We start from the raw sequence: 18,070 nt of genomic DNA, 5'->3' as shown, positions 1-18,070 counted from the left end.
AGTAAAGGTGGGACAATGAGAACAGGAGAATGCTGGAAAGGAGGAAGCCCATTCCTCCCCAGTCCTGCCCAGATCATGGAAGAAGCAAGATGTGACCTGCCTCGCTGAGAAAGGTACCAAGCCATGTGGCTAACATAGATAAGAATAATGGGTTAATATAAATTATAAGAGCTAATACAAAGCCTGAGCTAATGGGCCAATCAGTTTATAATTAATGCAAACACTCTGTGTGATTTTCTTTGTTGCTTACTGGCAGTGGGAACTGGACAGGACTGAAACCCCAACTAGCAGGCCCTCATGTTACAGACAATAGAAAATGAAAAGATCTTTTGGTTGGGTAGAATTAAAATAGTAAAAATGGCAAACTTACTGAAAGCAATCTACAGATTCAATGCAATGCCCAGCAAAACTCTTCATAGACCTTGAAAGAATACTCAACTTTATATGGAAAAGCAAAAAACCCAGGATAGTCAAAACAATACTGTACAACAAAAGAACTTCTGGAGGCATCACAATCCCTGCCTTCAAATTCTACTACAGAGCTACAGTAATGAAAACAGACTGGCATTGGAATAAAAACAGACAGGGGGATCAATGGAATTGAACCAAAGACCCAAATATCAATCCACACACCTACGAACACCTGATTTTTGATGAAGAAACAAAAAAATATAAAATGGAAAAAAGAAAGCATATTCAACAAGAGGTGCTGGTATAACTGGATATTAACATGTAGAAAAGTGAAAATAGATCCATATCTATTGCCATGCACAAAGCTCGAGTCTAAATGGATCAAAGAACTTAACATAAAACTAATCACACTGAACCATAGAAGAGAAAGTGGGAAGTACACTTGAACACATTGGCACGGGGAACTGCTTCCTAAATATAGCACTAGTAGCACAGACACTGAAAACAACAATCAATAAATGGGACCTTCTGCAACTGAGAAGCTTCTGTAAAATAATGACATGGTCAACAAGACAAAAGGGCAGCCTACAGATTGGGAAAAGATCTTCACCAATCCCTCATCGGATAAAGGACATTCTCCAAAATATACAAAAAACTCAAGAGACTTGACATTTAAAGCATAAATAACCCAATTTAAAAATGGGGTACAAACCTAAATAGAGAACTCTGAACAGATGAATCTCAAAGGACTGAAAGACTCTTAAGGAAATGCTCAACATTCTTAGCCATCAGAGAAATGCAAATCAAAACAACTCTGAGATTTCATCTTACACCTGTAATAATAGCCAAGATCAAATGCACTGGTAACAACTTATGCTGGAGAGGATGTGGGGTAAGATGAATGCTTCTTCATTGCTGGTGGGGGTGTAAACTTGTACAACCACTTAGAAAATCATTATGATGATTTCTCAAAAAATTAGGAAACAATCATCTCAACACCCAGTAATAATACCACTTTTGGGTATATACCCAGAAGATGCTCAATCGTACACAAGGACATGTGCTCAACTATGTTCATAGCAGCATTATTTGTAAAAGCCAGAACCTGAAAACAACCGAGATTCCTTTCAACCAAAGAATGGATAAGGAAAATGTGATACATTTACACAATGGCGTACTACACAGTGGGAAAAAAATGACATCTTGAATATTGCAGGCAAATGGATGGAGCTAGAAAACATCATTTTGAGTGAGGTAACCCAGACCCAGAAAGACAATTATCACATGTACTCACTCATAAGTGGGTTTTAAACATAAAGCCAAGAAAACCAGCCCACAAATCACAATCCCAGACAACAATGAGGACCCTAAGAGAGACATTCATAAATCTAATCTACATGGGAAGTAGAAAAAGACAAGATCTCCTGAGTAAATTGGGAGCATGGGGATCTTGGGAGAGGGTTGAAGGGGAGGAGAGAGGCAGGGAGGGGAGCAGAGAAAAATGTAGAGCTCAATATAAATCAATTTTAAAAAAAGGAAAAAAAAGTTCATCCCAATTAGATTACGTATTACATAAGAAAATTTCAGACATTTCTCATCCTACTTTTCATCTCTTACTGTGTATCCTGTTTCTAGTCTCAGCTCTGTGTAGCTTAGGTAAGTGGAATTATGCTGTATTTGTTTCCTTATGGCATGTGCACTGCACATAGCTAATGTAGTCAAGGTTCATTCGTGGTATAGCATGGATCAGCTTTTACTTTCCTTTTGAAGACTAACACACACACACACACACACACACACACACAGAGAGAGAGAGAGAGAGAGAGAGAGAGAGAGAGAGAGAGAGAGAGAGATCCCACATTTTGTTTATCCATTCATCTGGTGACAGATGATGGACTCCTCAGCACCTTTGCCTTCACCATATGGCTGCAGTGAACAATTCTGCTATGAATGTGAGCACACAGGTATCTCCTCAAAGCCCTGCTTTCAACTGTATTGACTATAAACCCAGTTAAGTTGTCAGATCATACAGTATTACATTTTTAATCTTTTTGAGGAATCTCCATCTGTTTCCCATAGTAGAAGCAGCACCATTTTCCAAAGTGCCCATGCAACTGATTTTTATGTTTTCTTTCTAACGTTAGAAAGGCAAAAGCTTTCTAAAAATCCCATTTGTCTCGATGTCTTACAAATTCCCTTGTATAACATGTATAGAGGTAAAGTAATCAGATAGAAAGTACAATTTCACCTACTGTTTTCGAATTCTGGTGTCACTTACTGTTTTTTATCAGCTGCAGTTTTCAATACAGAGTTGAAAAGAAGAATGTTCTCTACCCTGTTCATCATATGAAAGACGCCAGCACTTCATCAGTACGATGGTGGGAAATGTTAGACGCGGTCTGAGCTCACCTACAGCTTCTCTTCTAAGCTTGCTGTGACTTTTTGTCATGAATTGGTGCTGACTGTTCACAAAGGATTTTTCTTCCCCACCCTAGGTAATTTTGTGATATCTATCACTATGTCTATGGGTGTCACAAGTTACACGTAAGGTCCAATGCTGACATGTCACTTTATTATTGTGATATATGCATTTCAGCTGTTTTTAAAGTTGGTTTATATCTATCTGGATTCAGCTTACTCACACCTTATCGAGGACCTTGCTTCTATGTTGAAAATAGATTGACTTACATTCTGGTCAGCAGTCTTTTATATTGAAAAATAGCTTGATCTACATTTTTGTCAGTAGTATCCTTGATTTGTTTTTCACTGGGGTTAGAAAGACACAAGAAAATGGGTTGAGTAGTTTACACTTTCTGTTCTCTGAAAGGATTAGAATAGAACAGCTGTTTTGTTCCTTGAAAATTGATGACGTTCAGTTGGGATTGGTCAGAATAAAAGACATTCAGTTTCCAATTTTAGGTCTATTGGTTTATTCTTATACATTGCTATTACATCTTATGTAATAATGCTATATTATAATATAAAAATCATTAGTTTATAAGTTATTATAAATGTCTAGTTAATTATTTTATTATTAAATTTCATTATTCAATTTAATATTACTTAAATATTAAAAAAATTATTATTCAATTGTGAATTATTAACAATTCCAAACATGTGCATAATATAATCTGACCACATTCACTCTCTATACTCGTGTGTGTGTGTGTGTGTGTTTGAGAAAAAAGATTCTAGGCTATTTTATTTTCCCTTCAACAAAAACAAGAAATGGAAATTAACATTTATTGCACACACACGACCCATCAAGTGCTGATAAAGTGGTTGATATCATACTCATTTCAGAAAAGGAAACCAATGTTAAGGTAAGGTTGATGCTTTGACCACTCAGAGCTCTAGAAAAATATAAGTTTAAGTATATCCTAGGATTCTCAGCACACATACCAAGGTCATCAATGGAAAGGTGTGGTGTGGCCTTAGTTGCCTAGGTTCATATGTTTGGATATATGGTCTGAAGTTGATGGAACTGTTTTGGAAGGATTAGGAGGTGTGGTCTTACAGGAGGAAGTGTGTCACTAGAAGAAGATTTTGAAGTTTCTCTGCTTAAATAAATGGGCCTGTCTGAAAGTCACATACTCTATACAACAATTCTGTTCATGATCTGATCATTTTCTCCAAGTACCATAGAACAGTAAACATTGCAAGAAACCTTTGAAATGGACTCTGATACAGCAAGAATTTGACAGGATCACAAAAAATGAGAAAAAGACAAAACCAAAAAACCCAATAAACTCATGTCCTCTGCTATAGAGGGCTGAATTTGAACTGCATAGAAACTCTGTGCAGGGGGGACTGAGGTAGCATTCTCCCTTACAGGCCTGGCAAACCAAGTCAGGAGGAGGCAAACCTCTCCCATCAGTAGAGTGCCTTGCCAATGGTCGTCCTTGAGAACACAGATGTGCACTGTAGTTCAAAGGCTCTGATTAGGTTGTGGTTTGTCTTCTGATGAGGTGTTTTTACATATTATATTATAACAAGAGTTTTTCCCATAACACTGAGCTTTTTGTTTAGATTAGCTAAGTCACAAAGCTCTTGAAATTATTTGCAACCAAGTTACTAGTCTATGAAACTATTTTCATGTATTATGGGAACCTAGTTTGAATCATGATTTGAGTATTATAAAAAGAGCACTGTATCTCCTACTCTGCATCCCCTGTGTCCTGATTTCTGCGGCACTACCCAGGGTCATCCATAACCGAGGAAGTTGGGGAAGGGTCCCCAACACTCTACCTTGGATTATACTGTCAAATATTCAACAGCATATTAGGATCTGACTCTGCAAAGAGTCATTCAGAATTAATTCTCTCCTGGGTTTTTTTTTGCTTTTCTCACATGAAGTTGAGTATTGTTCTGTTTGAGATCTGTGAAGAATTTTTCTGGGATTTTGATGGGCATTGCATTGAATCTGTAGATTGATTTTGGTAAGATTGCCCTTTTTTTCTATCATAATTCTACCTAACCAAGAGCGTGGGAGATCTTTTCATTTTCTGCTGTCTTCTTCAATTTCTTTCTTGAAAGTTTTATATAAGTCTTTCACTTGTTTGGTTAGAATTACTCCAAGATATTTTATGTTATTTGTGGCTATTGTGAAGGGTGATGTTTCTTTGATTTCTTTCTTGGTCTGCTTAACATCTGTATAAAGGAGGGCTACTGATTTTTTTGAGTTAATCTTGTATCCTGCTACATTATTTAAGGTGTTTATGAGTTGTAGGAATTCCTTAGTAGAAATTTTGGGGTTTCTTATGTAAACTATCATTAGCACATAGCACATATACCCAAAGGATGCTCAATTATGCCACAAGAACATGTGCTCAACTATGTTTGTATCAGCATTATTTGTAATAGCCAGTACCTAGAAACAACCTAGATGCCCCTCAACTGAAGAATGGATAAAGAAAACGTGGTACATTTACACAATGAAATACTACACAGTGGAAAAACATAATGACATCTTGAAATCTGCAGGCAAATGGATGGATCTATTTAGAAAACTTCATATTGAGTGAGGTAAACCAGACCCAGAAAGACAAATATTATATGTACTCACTCATAAGTGGTTTTTAGACATAAAGCAAAGTAAAAGCAGTCTACAATTCACAAACCTAGAGAATCTAGAGAACAAAGAGTATCCTCAGAGAGACACACATGAATCTAATCTAGAAGAAAACGAGATCTCCTGAGTGAATTGGTACCGTGGGGATCATGGGAGAGGGTAGAAGGGGTTTGGGGAGGAAAAGAGGGGAGCAGAGAAAAAATATATATAGCTCAATAAAAACAATAAGAAAGTATGACTTTAAAAAAAAGAATTAATTCTCTCACTCCAAACCTGAGTCTCCATAACTGCTCACTGTGTACTATTTTCCAACTTGTATTTGTGTTTTGGAAAAGTTGTGATGCAATCAGCTCTTAGCCACTGCTGAGCAGTGACCAGAGAGTGACCTAAAAGGCACTGCAGGAGCGCCTCACTCCCAGCTTCCCACAAGAAACGCACCAAGTCTTGCTGCCTTCTGACAATGTATTTATTATTTTTGACAACTTCATAAATCCATATACTGAGTTTTGATCATTTTTACCCTTTGTTATCTTCGTCCATCTGCCTCTCTTTCCAGTGAAACTTTTCTCCTTCAATAAGCCCATAAGGATTGCTTTCTAGAGACCAATGGGCTCAATTATCCTGGAGCCATCACAGAAAGTAAATGCTTTTTACTACCTTGATTCTGTGCCTCTCCCGAGCACCTTCCACAGAGCCCCCTTCACATCCTTGTTTCTCAGGGTGTAAATCAGAGGGTTGAGCATGGGAGTAACTATGGTATAAAAAAGGGCGACAAACTTTCCCTCATTCTCAGAATAGCTGTCATTTGGTTGCAAGTATGTATAGATGGTTGAGCCATAAAACATAGAAACCACCAGGAGGTGGGACCCACAAGTCCCAAAAGCTTTCCTGCGGCCAGATACTGACTTGACTTTTAACACAGCCCTAGCAATGTGTGCATAGGATCCTAGAATCAGTGTCGCTGGGAAAACCAAGATTATGGCTCTGGCCACAAACATCTTGGCCTCTGTTCCAGCTGTGTTCTTGCAAGCCAACTTGAGGAACACGGGCATCTCACAGAAGAAGTGATTCAGTTGATAGCCACAGAGAGGCATGGCCATCATGAGGCCTGTCTGAATCAGAGAGTTGACAAGGCCCGCTACCCAGGAGGAGATGGCCAGCGCCTGGCACAGAAGTGGGTGCATAATGGTGGTGTAGTGGAGCGGACGGCACACAGCAGCGTAGTGGTCAAAGGCCATCACCACTAGAAGCATACTTTCCGTGGAGCCCAGGGCAAGGACACTGAAGAGCTGAGCCACACACCTTCCATACGTGATGGTGTGGTCGTGTCCCTCAATATTGATCAGGAGCTGGGGCACGGTGCTGGTGGTGTAGCAGAGGTCCAGGAAGGAGAGGTGGGAGAGGAAGAAGTACATGGGAGTGTGCAGTCGGAGGTCCACGTGTGACAGAGCAATGATGGTGGTGTTGCCAAAGAGAGTTAAGGAGTAGAAAATCAAAATGTAGATAAAAAGAATGAGTTCCAGTTGAGGCCAGTCAGAGAAGCCCACCAAAATGAAGCCTTTGCCCAAACTGGCATTGAAGTCTCCCATAGCCTTTGACCTGTACAACAGCGGAACACAATTCAGTGTATCTGTTGAAGAAAATGCATTAAGACATTGTTCAGAGCATTCTTCCATCAGGCCTAAGTCTTCTGTTTTATTATTCAATTCTGTTTTATTCAGGCTTTTATTCTTACTTTTCTATAAAATGAACCTCTCTGGATTGGGAACAATGTCATCTTTATTTGAACTATAGCTCGGCTAATTGTTCCAAGACTTTAGCCTGGCCCTTCGGTCTTATGGACCCAAACTTTCTTATTCCAAAGTAAGGAAGTGCTTTGAAAATCTAAGGTCTATGTCATACCATAAGTGTTCTATGTTATTATTTTTGGTTCCTTCTTTTGGCCTATTTGTTAGCTCATTTCAGATTTGAATCCAGGCTCAGCCAGGTGGCAATCACAACTTTGACCCTTGGGTCCTCACTTGCCACCTTCTGCACCATGGATAGAAGCTCCATTCGCAGTATCTGCCGTCTGTCACAGAAGACTGAGAAGCAGTTTCCTTTCTTTGGGGGGGGGGAATACAAAGAAATGTGTTCCTTATGATTAGTAAGAAGGATGGCCTCCCTTGACCCAGCTTCTTCAACTAAAAATGTCCGTAATTCAACTCCACAGAAAAAGCCGTTTTCTCCTCTCTACCCAAGCCGTTTCTGAAACTATTTCCTTCTAGTTCCTCCTGTTCACTTGATGGCATTCATGCCACACATCTTTGTCTCTCTAGGAGCGCCTCTGTGGTAGAGGACAAGCTAAATATAAAAATAAGTATTAGCGTATATCACAGAAATAACGAACAATGAATAAACATTCTCATGTCTATGGAACTGAGGGTGCCAACGTGAATGCTGCTTTCATTCAAGATGCACCATGGCTGCTGAATAGACTTTCTTCAGAGCAACATGTGCATCTACCTTTTTAGAGTTCATGAGAGCTAATTTCCTCTAAGCCTGCAGATTAACGACTAACACACTGGTGGGTGGTGGAGGTGTGAGAGGCATAGACTATCGCTCTCCTCAAAAGATGGGCGCTTCTTATAAAAATATAAGTAAGGTTCTATGAAAGCTTGCCGAGGAGAGAGAAACAGAGTGCCATTCCAAAGTCTAGCCGACAACTAGTATGAGGTGATTCTGTGAACCTAACTAGTCCCTCTTGTGTCAAGTTTAGCAAAGTGGAATCTTACCATCAATGGGTCAATGCTGAACTCAATGCCTTTAGGTCTGTATCATGGCCCCAGAGAACAACCCTAGCATGGGCCAGCTGGGCCTCCTACTCTGAAATACTCACTTCTGGGAGTCTGAGCTTAGTAACTTAAAGTAAAAAAAAAAAAAGTAAGATGAAGAAAATAGTTTGCTCCAAGCAATTTGGGTGGTGGCGAAATAATGCATCAGGTATATTACAAACGTTTGTTTGTGCTTTCTGTTAAACCTGCTCTGCCTTCATATTTAGCAGTTAACTTGTGCAAATTAGGGTGCTTAGTTCACTCGGCATTGTGATGTCCAACATTCACTGCAGAAACTGGAAAACAACGATCTTATTGACTAACTGATTGGATGAATGAATGAATGAATACATTTCTAACCTTGGCACCATGTCTGATGTACACAAATGTTCCTCACTTAGTGGCACAGGGTTTTTGTTCACTCCCATTGTATACTTCTAACAATGATTTTATATTGTGGCATATGTAAATACCACTTTTCGTTTTTTTAATTTTGTGTGTATGTGTGTTTTGTCTGCATGTATTTCTGTAAGTATGCTATATATGACTGATGCCCACAGAGTTCAGAAGAGGGCACCGAATCCCCTAGAGCCAGAATGACAGGTGACTGTGGGTGCTGGGAATTGAACCCAGGTCCTCTGTAAAAGCAACAAGCGCTCTTAACCACTGAGCCCTGTCTCCACTCTCCAACTAATACACTTTCAATCAGCAAAGCTTAGCGCTACTTCTAATATGATAAACAAGTGAACAATGAGCCAAGGTATTCAATATGATAAAGCTCAGAGCCTTACTTACATCACTAATGATCATTTTAATGAATAAAAACTTGGATAATTTTGAAGCAGAGGCATGAAATTTAATTTTCAGCATTTCTGCTGTCAGCTAGATGCTCTACCCAGGGCTGGCAACACTCGGGAGAAGCCGGGGACTAAATGGACAGACCCAGAAACATAGAGCCCCAAACCCTAAAATCTTGGGACTCCAGGCTTCAGACGTCAACCTATGGCTTCTGGGTTAGGGATGGGGGCCACCTAGAAGCCATCTTCAATTAATAACCACTTGCAAACGAAAATTGAGTTCTCTCCAAGGGAGTCTCTCTGGGGAAACAACCACTCTCAAGGGAGGCTGCGTGCCCAGCAGTAGATGGCCGGCAGAGAATAAACTCAGTGACATCTTTGGAGGTTCTTTGATTCCTTATGTCAGAGAATTTTTTAAATCTTATTTTCAATTTTAACTTTATATTGTGAATATATATTTGTCTATTTTCTTACTCTACAGGTTCTTTGCATATATATTATGACTTCCAATTTAGTGTTTTTATATGATTCCTGAGTGTGGCTTCTGTGTCTGTCTCTGTTTCTTGCACCTTGCACTCTTTCCCTTCTATCTATCTTCTTTATCCTATTCTGGTGAGTTAGTTTTTGTTTTATCTCATTATATTATGTTGTGTTTTATTATTATCCCTGAGAAGCCTGTTTGTTTTCTAAAGGGAGACGGAAAGGGCACAGTGGATCTGGATGGGAGGGGAGGTGGAGAAGAACTGGGAGGAGCAGAAGGAGAGGAAATCATAAGCAGGATATTATGTGTGAAAAAAACTATTTTTAATTAAAAGTGGGAAAAAAGAATCTGACCTTATTGCTATAGATCCCGTGATTGGAATCTCAGTGCCCTGGGCTTTGACTACCAGTGGCCCTGGCACTTTATGCCTATGCAATCCTTAGCTTCCAGCGCCAGTGAGCAGCAGTGGGAGGCAGCAGCAGGCTGCAGTGGGGATCAGACTGCAGTAGGGAGTAGAAGGCAGCAGGCTACAACTACCCTTCTTGGGGGTGACCAAGGGAAGTTCATTCCTTCTGCTCTGAGCGAAAGTGATTGGTAGATTTTTCCAAGGCTCGTGATGGCAAAAATACAAAATCTAGTTTAAGGTTCTTAAAAGAAATAAGCCTGGAAGAAGCAGCAGGAATGGTGGTATGGACTCCTCGAAGCATCTGTGGTGTGTTCAGAGCAGCTGAGCTGCCGTGAGGGAAGTCTGACCTGCGGTCACTGAGTGCCAGCTTGGCTGATTGTCCTCTGCTCACGGAAGCCAGGATCCAGGAAAGGGTCTATTATCTCTCTACTGGAGCTTTAAATTTCTCCAGCATCCAACATCTTGTTTATTTAAAGCAAAAATAAGCATGAAAAGGTTTGTTTACTACATATATGCAAAGAACTCTAAAAAGACCCAGTAGAGTGTACGTGTGTGTACACAACAATAACAATTACAGGATAAGCTGTCATGAATTTGAGAGGGAGTGGGAGGACGGAAGAAGTTGGAGTGGGGAGAAAGAGATGGAAATGAAATAAATATATTATTCATATGTGAAAGTCTCAAAAATAAAAATTTAAATTGAAAAGGGAAAATAGTGCATATAAATAAAGAGTTATTATTAGCATTGACAGTACTCTCCTCTCCAACAAATACCCACAGAGACAGTGGAAACACTTTACCTTTCTCAGTCACAGTTGGGCAACTGCATAATGGAGCACACCCAACTGCAGAACTTCCAACTAGTTCACAAGAATGTAGACGGCAACCCCACAGGGCACATTAACTCCAAGAAAGAAAAACAGCTAAGCCACACTTCCAAGAACATTAACAAAGCAACAGTTGTTTTAAGAATACATCAGTCACTGGAGTGGAAGAGAGGCCAGGAACAAATCTTAGCGCACAGCCAACTGCTATTTTCTAAGGACACCAGGAAGACACAAAGAATAAAGGATCGTCTCTCACATAAGAAGTGCTGGAAGAAATGTATTTCCACAGGCAAAGGATAAGGCTGCAACTCTTAAACACCCTTCACAAAACTCAGTTCAGCAATGACAAGAGCAGACACCACCACTGGCAACATCATGAGAGACACTGTAAGAGAAAGAAGCCAGATTTGGAGAATGGGATGATTGGTCTTCAGAACTAAACATCCAAGATCGGCTGTAGTCTCTTAAAGCCCTCATTAGACTACTGTTAAGAACACCCTGTGTCCACCACAGGTGACTTCACCGTGCCTGCATTTGACACACTTCTACTGCTCAGGATCCAGTCACTGCATTTATGACATACTACAAATGCCTCCACTCTTTCCTGGGATCCTGCTCACATCCACTTACACTGCTCACAAAAAGAACACCCCAGCTTAACCAAATACCATGATGCTTGGAGTCTTTCACCTTTCTTGAATAGGTGCACATTACTCCTCATTTGTATGTGGCATTGGACTTCTGGCAAACTCCATAGAGTGAAACTTATCATTCACAAGCCAGGAGTTGTGAGCACACCAGTAGGCTCCATTCTAGACAAAATAAGTGAGAAGATGGGCAGAATTCGGCTTCCTGCCAATAGCTCTGGTGTACACAGCTGAGAAGGGTGGGAAAGTTCTCACAGTGGGATCATACACAGTAATCACAAGGCTCCTTCCAAAAAACAACAGTTGTCCCTGCACGGAAAGAAATAATATGTAAACTATACCAGATCCGATAGTCCTCCAGCAGAGGTAGGACTTTCAAAGTGACTATTTCCTTAAGAATTTCCCATATCTCATTCCAGCAAATGGAGAAAATTAGGTCAGGCTGATATAACTGGTTCCTGGTAGCTCCTGAGAATCTATTTAAGATTGACAGGGGATCAATTTAAAACAAACAATTTTCATATTTTTTTTAAAGTATGCTATCCAATGCTTCTGTGCTGGTTGAAGGATGTCACACCGACTAGCCCATTGAAAGTATCCTGGATGAGAATTGGGTGTCTTCATGGCACAGTTTAGATGAAAAACCAGGATGATTAAAAGTGGGAGTGTGGCTTATATAGAAGCTTAAATATTTCTCATACAGAAAAGGGGATGGTGGCCTTTCTTTGTTCTTCACAGGGCGGAATGAGGCCCAATGCCTGAAATGTAGCAAAGATCAAACTGTGGCTAAATATAAAACAAGAAAACAACCCTGAGAAATTCTAAGAATGGTAGTCTCAAAGTGCACATATTTCTGCTTTTAAATTGTCTTTTAAAATGCCTTACTTGTAATCTCTGGAAGAACCACAAAGAAACTTGACATTTGTGTGTTTGAAACTCTTGACTGAGATCCTCAAGAACCTCTGTTTATCTCCCAGTGTGTCTGCCTGGATATGTGTGTGAATATTTGTGGCTTCCATAAAAAATAAACTAGTGTGCAGTGCTGGGAATCAGTCCCAAGACTCCCCCACACACTTGGCAGGGATGCTACCACCAACCTACACTGTCAGTAGCAACATACTTGATATCTGATAAGATGAAAATGTCCTTCATACCAATGCACTGAGTTAATGACATTGTCTGACTGTAGTGGAGCTACCTTTGAGAAAAAAATAACCAACAGAATCCTATGTCTGAAGACAGGAGGGGTCTGGTAGATTCCTTGGTCATCACCCTCTTTACTAAAGCATCCATCTTTCAATGTGAACTCAGTGCTGCCCCTCCTTTTACATCTCTATGTGTGACTCTCTCCTCAGCCTCTGGAGAACTGGACTCTCAACGAGAGCTGAGCAGGCACCAAATCATCCTACACTCCTTCTGCACCAGTCTGTGCTCCTACAGACTCAATCCCTCTCTCCTGCCCACACCACCTGAAAAATCACACTATTTTATAGCACTTAGGCTGATCTTCAAACTCCTTGATGAACTATTTAATAATAACACACTAACATTTTGAGGTAGAAGACCAGAAAATAAAGGGTCTTGTCAGCTTAATTAAAATTCAAAGATTTAATGAATTAATCACATATCAAACTCTGACTCCCCACATGAAACACTGACCCCTAATAAGAATCCTCTTTCATCCTCAGCTACTTTAGTAAACTGTTCTTCACTTATTTTCAGCATCTCTGACCCTGGTTGTGATCCGTCTCCTGGTTCTGATGTCTACAATTTGCTTTGCATCTTAGATCCTAGGCATCAAAATACTGAGATTTAGAAGGTCTATGAACCCAGAGAATCCCACCGAGTCTTACTCACCACAGTCCTGGGGAGGAAAATTGGGTTGACTTCCCTCAACCCTGCTGGCTTCTAATAAATATGAAACCCATTCCACACTGATGTCATCTAGAAGTGTTTGAGGAAGACCTGTTTCTTTTCAGTCCCAACTGCATCTGTGGTATGGCAGGCTGGATCACAGCTCTGGTCCTGAAGAAATCATTCGTTCTTGGGGCCACCCTGCCCAGCAGGCTCACCTGCTGAGGCCCATAACTAAGGGACAGGAAATAGCCTGTACTGTTCTCTGACTCCCTTACCATAGACAACTGGCCCTAGACAGTACCTGACCTTAAGGCAGACTTTTCCATGCCCACCCTTGGGACATTGCCTGGGCCTTCTTAATAGAAGTGGAAACATGACTGTTTACTCAAGTGTGGCCTTGGAGACCTCTGGGGACCCTGAGCCAATTACAATTAGTTGACTGATTCTCCAGGCACTATCTGCTCTCCACAGTTCTTTCTGTCCCTCATACACTGCCCAATCCAATGTGACCAAAGAGGTCCTCAAAACACATCTTTTCATACAACTTGTGCAGTTGAGTCAGTATATTCCTCATACTTTTTCGCTACCTTGACCCAAATCAAATCAGCCTATCAGACCATATTCCATGTCTTCCATAGCCCAAACAAGTTCACCATCATCCAAATGTGAACTTCTATCCAAGGAATTTCCATTTTCAACTTATTCACATGAGTGTGGATTATGTGTCCAACTAAAATCTGATGCTTTGTGTTGCTCTCAAGCAAATTCTACTTCAAAATTAGTAGTTCCTCTTTTATTCCCTGATTTTGCCCAAAAACAAAGCTAAAAATTGAAGACATTGATTTTTTTTGTCATTGTGTGTCAACTGGAATGCTTAGGTGAAAGAAAAGTTGACAGACAGCACAATGTTGTGCTGGGGAGCTTCTAGAAAATGTAAAGATTATCAATACTTCACAGGAGAAAATGAATACTAAACCTGTCCTAAAGTGGACAGATATCCCTAGAGCATGAAGTACATGGCCTGTCGGATCTGAGGGTTCAGCTCGAGAAGCAGGCATCATACGTCAGAATGCAGCACTCGGGACTGATCCAGCATGAGCATCACAAGTTGGACCTGCTAAGATGACCATGGGAAGTGCAATGCACAATGGCCTTGTGTCAGGAGGGTACCCCAGGATGAGAATGGCTTGTGGGGTGGTGACTTCTATCTACACATCTACACTGCTGCTCCCAGCAATCAAATGATCATCAGCAGTAAGGAGATCCGTGTGTACTGTACTGCACTTTACCAGTATATCTCATTAAATATCCCACTAGACGTTCAACACCAACTGGCACTTATTTAAAACAGATGGTGGTGTTAGGCCTCCAGAGATCCTCCCCACTCTCTGTAAAAAGGTTTCATTGCATATTGTTAAACTCTTGAGCATCTCACTGGTTTGTAAAGGCATCTATGAGAACTATACAGATATCACTTAAAGAGCTAGACAAAACACCATACAAAAGTGAGAAAAGGCCTTGTGGTTGTAGGAGCCTTGAGGTTGTTGGGTAAAAGTTCCAATGAGAAGAATGGGCAACTTCTCTGAGTTGTTGGCCCGAGAAGGTCCTTGAGGCCCCATACATTGTAACACTATTGCTGATGGTGTTGGTGGATGCTAGATGTAGATGGTGCATCTTATTGCTGAAGACATCACAGGCTTTGTCTATGAGACATGGAAAATAAAGCTAGGACTAAACTGGTAGCTAGAAGGCACCACATTGACGTCTGGAGGATAACTGTCACCACCAATTCCACTCAGCTATAGACCCCGTGTGCTTCATTTCCAATATGCCAGACAAGCTGTGTCCTCAGGTGCAATGGTAGCACAACTGTTTTGGGTGAAATGCTTGTCAGCTGAATTTGGGGTCTATTCCTTAAAACCACAGGAATCACAAAAGGTACAATAAGCCAGAAAGAGAAGGTCAGAGGTCCCAGTGAGGATGCTCCTACTATTACTTTCTTTTTTATTTATTTATTAAAGATGTCTGCCTCCTCCCCGCCACTGCCTCCCATTTCCCTCCTCCTCCCCGGATCAAGTCCCCATCCCTCGTCAGACCAGAGAGCAATCAGGGTTCCCTGCTCTGTGGGAAGTCCAAGAACCACCCACCTCCATTCAGGTCTAGTAAGGTGAGCATCCAAACTGCCTAGGCTCCCACAAAGCCAGTACTATTACTTTCTTAAGTGAACATAAAGTAACTGCCAAATTAGATTTTAAACATTCGCATTTGTGCTTCTCTCTCTCTCTCTCTCTCTCTCTCTCTCTCTCTCTCTCTCTCTCTGTGTGTGTGTGTGTGTCTGTGTGTCTGTGTCTGTGTGTCTGTGTATACTTATAGATCATTACTACTTTTAGGTGCAATTGTTCATAAAGAGATACTTCTTTTTTGCATCAAGAAGTACAAAGTAGATTCACAACTGTCTGTGCTTCTGAAACCACGTAACCGTTGCTCTGGCATAGTGGCCCAATACTATTTGTAAATGGAGAAAAACTTCTAACATTCATAGCACTCCCTTCAAGGTTCAGGAACAGCTGGAGATGAGGGAGCAGAATAAATGTGAGCCCCCCAAAGAGAAGGTCTAGTCTGTGAAGTTATTTCCTCTGCTTTTAAACTTTCCCTCCTTGAATACAAAAAGATGTTCCTTAAGGATCAGAAAGTAAACAAAAAAAATCTCAAAAAGTTCCTGAAACTACAAAGGTTTACAACAGCTTTCCCAAGTTAATATGAGCAGAGACAACTGCTAGGGATAAGAGACTGTCTCTGGCTGGCTCAGACACCTGCATGCTGTGCTGGGAAGTCCAGGATGTGGTTTCCTGAGTCATCACCCATACTGGGGTGGGCTTTTTGGAAATGCCTTTGAGCCAGCCACACTCCTGTAAGTAAATAAATTCCCTGCTTTGCTAAGGCAGAGTTGAGTGAAACAACTTCTTTGGTTTGTCATGGTTGCTCTATCTTAGGTTAACAGATGTTTGCTCACATCTGCCAAGGAAATTCACAAAACACTTTTCGAGTTGAGAACTGTATTTTTGCATCAATCAAAGAATACAACAAAATGTAACAAAATTGGTAATGCTGAGAAAGATTTAATGACATGGTATGTAAAATAAGTTCCAAACATAAGCATGATTAGTGGAATATTGTTATAATAAAATGTGATTCAGTTAGCACAAAATTTATCATGCTTACAAAAGTCAATTGACAGAGATACCTGCACTTTTCAACAGAAACCACTATTTAAATACATGGAAGTAAACAAAGTAATGAAAATCTGGTTATCAGAGAAAACAGAGATGAATAGAAAAAAAACCAGAGCCCCAATATCAACTTTCATGTGTCTGGTCAAACAATAAAAAGAAGCCTATTCCTTTGATTATTTCTAACATCAATTACTAATTTTCATGGAAATACAGATTATATTCTCTACAAATTTATGCATCAGGATATATACATATATGTGTGTGTATATATATATCTATATATTATAGATTTCTTTGAAAATTTCTCTTAGTTTACTCTTTGTGTAATCATTTTCCCTGTTCTTATCTGTATCGAACTGGAGAGGAATGTTGGCAGCTGCTGTAACAGATACGGTTCTAGGAGATCTTTCTTGCCTTGTTGCAGTGTGTGTAATTAACGGTTTTGCCTTTTTCTCCAAGAGGATAAGTGAGCCATCTCTGAAATTCACACTCTACATGAAGTAGCTCTGCTCATCATCAACTTCCTTATTCCAAGCAAAGAGTGGTAAGCCCGAATGTGAGAGGCCTTCAGATAGACCTTTAGTTATGACTGAAGCCAGAGGGGTTATGATACAGAGGGAAAATGGGGTGATATTGATGCCCCACTTAGTCCTGATGGTTCACATCCATGCACATGCATGTGACCCTACATGGACAGACTGTGCTATAAATTTTTTATAAAAGCATTAAGTTAGGAGAGAAAAGTGGTGTTGAAGAAAAGGGGAGAAATTGGAAGGAGGAACTGTGGGTGGATTTGATCAAAGCACAGCACATAAATGTATGGATATTAAATTAAAATGAACATACAGAAAGGATAGAAAGTCAGAGTGAAGTCATGCCCTCTGCCCGGGCTCACAGTGTCCACTGTGGGACACATTGGGAATCTGACTTTGAGTGTTGCACTTCAGAATAAAATGTCCTCTGACACTAAACTTGCCAAGAACCAATCCGGTTCCCATGAGTGCTCACAGTACACGCTTCCCTGTCAAGAATCCAGTCCATTTCCTCAAAAGTGCTCACAAGAAACCTCTCCCAGTCTCCTCTATGGGAAGTTGTGCCTGAATCCACACTTATGCTTGCTGAGCAGTAATGACAGACAGTAACCCAGAGAGCAGATCCCCAATCCAACTTCCAAACTAGGAAAGTCTTATGCCTCCTAGGGAAAGTTTTATTTTATTGTGTTAATTTATTTATTGTATATACTTACACACGTGCATCCACTTACACACAGTCATAGGACTTGTCTATCTCTTTCCACCACGAGAAATTGAGGAATCAAACTCAGATCAGCAGACATGACAGCAAGTGCCTTTGTCTGCTGAGCCATTCTGCCAGCCCAGGATTGTTTTTGTGTTTCTGTTTTATATGCTTTGACAGTTTCATGAATGTACATAATTAATTGTACTTGTTTACCACCCAGCCCCTTCTTCCACTGAAACCCTCTGGACTCACATACTGTAAAATATTTAACTGATCGTCTTTCCCTCT

At 40.5% G+C, this 18,070-nt stretch overlaps 1 protein-coding gene across 1 annotated transcript; it reads right to left on the bottom strand.

Annotated features, from left to right (window-relative positions):
- Positions 1 to 6,135: 6,135 nt before the first annotated feature.
- On the bottom strand, positions 6,136 to 7,071 carry LOC126511435 (olfactory receptor 10-like). The gene has a single exon (XM_050158586.1). The coding sequence runs from the start codon at positions 7,069 to 7,071 to the stop codon at positions 6,136 to 6,138; it is 936 nt and encodes a 311-aa protein (XP_050014543.1).
- Positions 7,072 to 18,070: the final 10,999 nt, after the last annotated feature.

Source organism: Alexandromys fortis, unplaced genomic scaffold (assembly GCF_014885135.2).
Source record: "Alexandromys fortis isolate MF-2015 unplaced genomic scaffold, M_Fortis_MF-2015_v1.1 scaffold_99, whole genome shotgun sequence".
NCBI classification, from domain to species: Eukaryota; Metazoa; Chordata; class Mammalia; order Rodentia; family Cricetidae; genus Alexandromys; species Alexandromys fortis.
This window is presented reverse-complemented; position numbering and strand designations above follow the sequence as displayed.